The following is a 4,928-nucleotide window of genomic DNA, read 5'->3' on the forward strand; positions in this document are numbered from 1 at the left end:
CGGCCGAATCGAATCGGACCAGATCGGACCGATCGAATCGGACCGGCTTCTTCCTTTTTTCTTCCTCCCCGCGTGCGTCCCGACCCCTCTCTCTTTCTCTCCCGTTTTCTTTCTCCTCCCTCCTCCCCTTGTCGCGCCGCCGCCTCCCCAGCCATCCCAGCTTGCCGGCGTGCCTCCCCAACCACCTCCCCTCGCCGGCCGCCGCCTGGAATGCCGGCAAAAGTCGCCTGACGACGTGACAGCGACATAAGCGCTCCTTGGTGGGTTGAAAATGATGTTTTGAAAATGCTTTGCCTTAGCCGTACCTTGGCTCCAAAATGGTCCTCCCAAACATAGTGTTAGAGAAATCAACAAAAAGAAGGAAAATTGGAGGCGTTTGTAGATTCTTACGATAGCAACCATTGGTTGAAGCGAGTTAGAGTTGAGAAATAATGAAAATGGGCAAAGGAAGTGGAAGTGATGAAATGATAAGTGAAGAATGAGGAATGCTCTTTATCTGAGAGATCTTTGAGAGTTATAGTGATCTTTGCGATGTGAAATGCCATGTGGCGATAAGAAAGCCTTGAGAGAGATAATGAATTTTATCAGCAAAATGGGACAATATGCGTGTTTGTTTTTGTTTTTGCCAAACATAGAAATGTTAGTGCATTTGCTTTATATGGTTGTTTATTTTGAATTTAATTCATTTTATTTTTATTTTATTATTGAATTAAATATTAATTTCACATAAATATTATATATTTAATAAGTTTTATGTTAAAGATATTTTTTTATTTATTTTTAAAAATATTTCTTAATTATTTTTAAAATGTTTTTTTTTATTTTATTTATTTATTTTAATATAACTTTGTTTTGGATTCATTCAAAATAAAATTATTTTTTATAAAAAAAAAATTAAATGATAACATAATTTTACAACTAATTTTATAAAATTTTTATAGAATGGTATTTTTTTTTCCCTTAAAGTGATTAATTACAAAAAAAAAATTATTAACTTAAAAAAATTACTTTACTAAAAAAACCACATAATATTTTTTTCAAAATTTAACAGATAAATTACATGTGGAAAATTTTATTAAAAAATTATATTTACCAATAAGTTACTCACCAAATATAGTAGGTTCTCATTAATTATAGATAATAGTACTAATATATTAAAATTTTCGATAAAGTTTTATAATTTTAATTAAAATTATAAATTTTAAATGTGATATGTTATATCTTATTAATTATTTTCTTTAACTAATATTTTACTTTATAGTATTATTATAAAAATATTAAATGCCCTTTTTCTTTGCTATTTTTTTTAAGTTAGTAAATTTTTTATAATTAATTAATTAATTGATAAAAATATTATTATTTTACAAAAATAATCTGAAGTGAGTTGTAAAATTATATTAAATTATCATATTTTCTGTAATATCTTTAAATTTTTTCTATAAAATTTTATAATTTTAATTAAAAATATTAAATATATATACCTTATTTGGTTTGTTTATAATTAATATTTTTATAATATTACTAAAAAAAATTTTTTTTTTAGTAAATAAATTTTAAGTTATTAAATTTTTTTTATAATTAATTATTTTACGGAAAGAAAATTCATTTTATAAAAATTTCACAAGATAAATTGTAAAAATATGTTAAATTAAATTATTTTTATAATAAAGTAATATTACCTTATATGAAATTGAGCAGCCATGGAAGAGAGCAGGAGTAATATTTTGTCCTTTTGGGCAAAAGAATTCAGCAGCCAAGACATTCTAGGAACTTTCTTCTATAATTGTTTTTTCCCAAGATGCATTTTCTACTAATTTTTTTACTCTTCCAGGAATCAGGCATGCTTCCCGACCAATAAGCTTGTAATTCATTCATTTTTCATCGTTTTTGATATTGGAAATAAATGTTATGAGGATGCAGAAAATACAGAGTTGTTGAACATTTTTACTCTTGTATAAATCCAATATTTGGTTGTTGAACATTTTAATAAACTCACAGAAAGGGCCAATGGCTAACAATAGCATACAATGGCTCTTTAATGCAACTGTCAAGGTGCTTCCATCACCATTGGAGGAACCCATGCATGTATTATTCATTCTCAGTGCTCCTAGACTAAAGAATCTTGAATAACAAGCATCAAAGATTAAGAGTTTAATACAGTAATCTTCAATCAAAAGTAAATGCAACAACAGTAACGCCTAAACATATCATTAAACAAGTATCATCTTTATTTATGCGCTCGAGGCACATACTGGCAAACCATTCAACAATACATTACTAACATGAGTTTGATCCTTGCAAAACCAATAATACGAAAAATATTTTTATTCAACCAAGATATATTATGTAGGAGACATTAAGTCTCTTGTTCAGTCTCTTCGTAAAACCACCATTGCCAAGAGCATTACTGAGCCTGCAAATAAGGAAACACATAGAAGTTGTCAGCTATTTTGTTGCAACTCCATGAATTATCATAGTAAAATTATGCACTCACCAGAAAGCGCTTCTTGAATATTTCAACAATCTCTTTTGGATCTAATTTTGTCTGCTTGTAAGCTGCAATATTGTTTATCTCCTACACAAGGATTTTATAAAAGGGAAAGTTACAAATTAACAATTTAAAACTCAGAATCAACACCAGTTCATTTCCAAAATCCTTGATGAAGACAGGAATCAAGGAATGCTTGAAAATTTAGTTCTAACAATAAGTTGTGCAACAGTAAATGATTGTTCAAAAGCTTAAGACAACAAGAAACCACGATAATAGCTTGATTAAACTCAGATAAGGCAATGGTCCAGAACACTGAGTTACAAGGGCGTCTTTCAACCAGAGGAAGAGAGCGAAGATTGTGTGCATGTAAGGAGGAAAGCTTGCTAAGGGAGAGGAAATGGAAAAGTGAGGGAACTAGAAAACTAGAAGATCTTAAAATTGCATCACATAGGGGAATAAAATGGTTTAAACACAATATCTTAAGACACAAACAGAAAGGCCAAGTCATCAAGGAAAAGAAATAGCTCATACCTCAATCCAAGCTGCAAGTTTAGGCCTGCCAGCAGTGATATCATATTTGAATACCTCTGATAAAAATACATGGAATCTTTCAACAAAGGGAATATAGGCTATATCCACCTGAAGAACACAAAATTTAACCAAAGTCAAGCAGAATGCTCAAAAATAATGTGTTATGCAATAGTTTAACTGTGACACTCATTTCCAAATTGCAAACTAAAAGATCAATAATTAATATGTTAGATAGGAAAAAATATCAACATAAAATTGAGAATGAAACTTACCAAACTGAATTGGCCAAGCAAGAATGGCGCATCATCAAATTTATGAAGAGCATTTTCCAAGTAATCAAAAGCGGGAGCTAAACCAATTTAGTGACTTTAGTTAGCACATTTTATACGTTGAAAGCTATCCATATAACCTCAGTAAGTTTCAAAACTGACCAGCTTCTTTTGCTGGATCTCCCTTAAATGAAGTAAACACAATTTTGTTGAAAGTATCAGTGTAGGCAAATAACTCTTCAGCAAACTCTTTTTTAGCAGCATCCTACAGTAATTTACAGCATTAATTTAGTCCAACTTCACACACAAACATAAGCAGAAAGAGAGTATGGCCTTTTATCACAGATGCAAACAGAAATATGTACATCTTACATCAGGGAAAAGAGATGGCCCTTCAAAGTTGCTATCAAGGTATTTAATCAAATCAAGACTCTCGCCAATGATTTTGCCGTTGTGTTCCAAAGATGGCACCTATAAAAAAAGAAAGATTTCATCATCAACTAAGAAAACAAGGAACAGCTTCTTATCCTATCAACAAAAGTATGCAATTAGTACACAAGAAAAATGCAGTGTACCGAAATAGCAAGAATTTTTTACGCAGATACAAAAGCTTTTTAAGTCCAAAAACAATGACAAATTCCAGGACAATATCTTTCAGGGCACAATGGGTTTGGTTTGAAAATGGATGCTGATTCTCGTTCAAAGTTCATTTTTGGATAATCGAATATAATTTAATGGTATCCTTAAAAATATATTTAGAAACAGTATAATTTTACCTACAATAAAGCAGTTGAAATATTACTGGAAAAAAAAAAAAAAAAAGACTCACATGCCAAGCAAGAAAATGAATTGCAGTTCAACTTACATAAATTCATGAAAAAGAAAATATATGACTTCTACAAATTAACTATACCGACCTTATTGGTGGGGTAAACTTTCTCTCCATACCAAGCAGGCCTACTGTCAAGGTTGAGAGGAATTATCTTGATCTTGTCTTGTAAACCCTGCACCCCACATAGTTACATAAAGAAGAAATCTTTAAAAAGAGAACATAATGGAGAAAAGAGATTAAGCAACCTTATAGTTCCTGGTGATCCACACTCGCTGTGCAAATGGACATCTGTAGGCGGTATACAGCCTTCAAGTGAAGGGGAAAGAAAGAAATATCAGTAAATATATAAACAAAAATAAATGAGACTCCTGTAACATAAAAATTTGAGATTAACAATAAACGTAGACAGAGAAGACAGACGGGTTTGATTAAAGAAAGAAAAAGAAGAAAACCTTATGGTTCCATCGAATAGTGGAGGTTGCTCAGCAGCGGGTTCCAGCACTGGAGGCAATATCTCAGGCACGCTCTTATCCAAACTAAGGGGAAGAAAGAAAGAAAGAAATTTAGAAGAAAATCAACAAGAAGAAGGAAAATTGTAGAAAGTTTGGAGATTCTTACGCAGTAGCAGCCATTGGTTGAAGCAGAGTTCTTCAGTGGAGAAACGATAATGGATGAAGGTATTGGGAGTGTTGAGATGGTAAGTGCAGAATGAGGAATGCTCTTTATATAGAGATGTTGAGAGTTATAGTGATCTTAGCAGTGACGACATGCCAGGTGAGCAACGAGTAAGATACACAGAAATAGA

The 4,928-nt window shown here is 31.6% G+C and overlaps 1 protein-coding gene across 2 annotated transcripts; it reads right to left on the reverse strand.

Annotated features, from left to right (window-relative positions):
• Window positions 1-2,205: 2,205 nt before the first annotated feature.
• LOC131179990 (glutathione S-transferase L3-like) lies at window positions 2,206-4,798 on the reverse strand. Of its 2 annotated transcripts, XM_058147557.1 has the most exons (10): window positions 4,742-4,793; window positions 4,576-4,659; window positions 4,369-4,429; window positions 4,209-4,295; window positions 3,664-3,762; window positions 3,454-3,556; window positions 3,295-3,371; window positions 3,023-3,130; window positions 2,495-2,575; window positions 2,206-2,413 (listed from the first exon to the last, which is right to left on the reverse strand). In XM_058147557.1, exons 1-10 carry the CDS (start codon window positions 4,753-4,755, stop codon window positions 2,405-2,407), a joined length of 723 nt encoding a protein of 240 aa, XP_058003540.1. In that variant the 5' UTR covers window positions 4,756-4,793; the 3' UTR covers window positions 2,206-2,404. The 2 variants fall into 2 exon arrangements, with proteins under 2 accessions (XP_058003540.1, XP_058003539.1); XM_058147556.1 differs by lacking the exon at window positions 2,206-2,413 and having other exon boundaries at window positions 2,483-2,575; window positions 4,742-4,798.
• Window positions 4,799-4,928: the final 130 nt, after the last annotated feature.

This window comes from Hevea brasiliensis, chromosome 5, assembly GCF_030052815.1.
Source record: "Hevea brasiliensis isolate MT/VB/25A 57/8 chromosome 5, ASM3005281v1, whole genome shotgun sequence".
In the NCBI taxonomy this organism is placed as follows: Eukaryota; Viridiplantae; Streptophyta; class Magnoliopsida; order Malpighiales; family Euphorbiaceae; genus Hevea; species Hevea brasiliensis.

Coding starts and splice junctions, on each gene's coding strand:
- LOC131179990 (XM_058147556.1), bottom strand. Junction 4,430..4,575: donor CTATTCGATGGAACCATAAG/GTTTTCTTCTTT, acceptor CTTCACTTGAAG/GCTGTATACCGCCTACAGAT. Junction 3,131..3,294: donor TGCTTGGCCAATTCAGTTTG/GTAAGTTTCATT, acceptor TGTGTTCTTCAG/GTGGATATAGCCTATATTCC.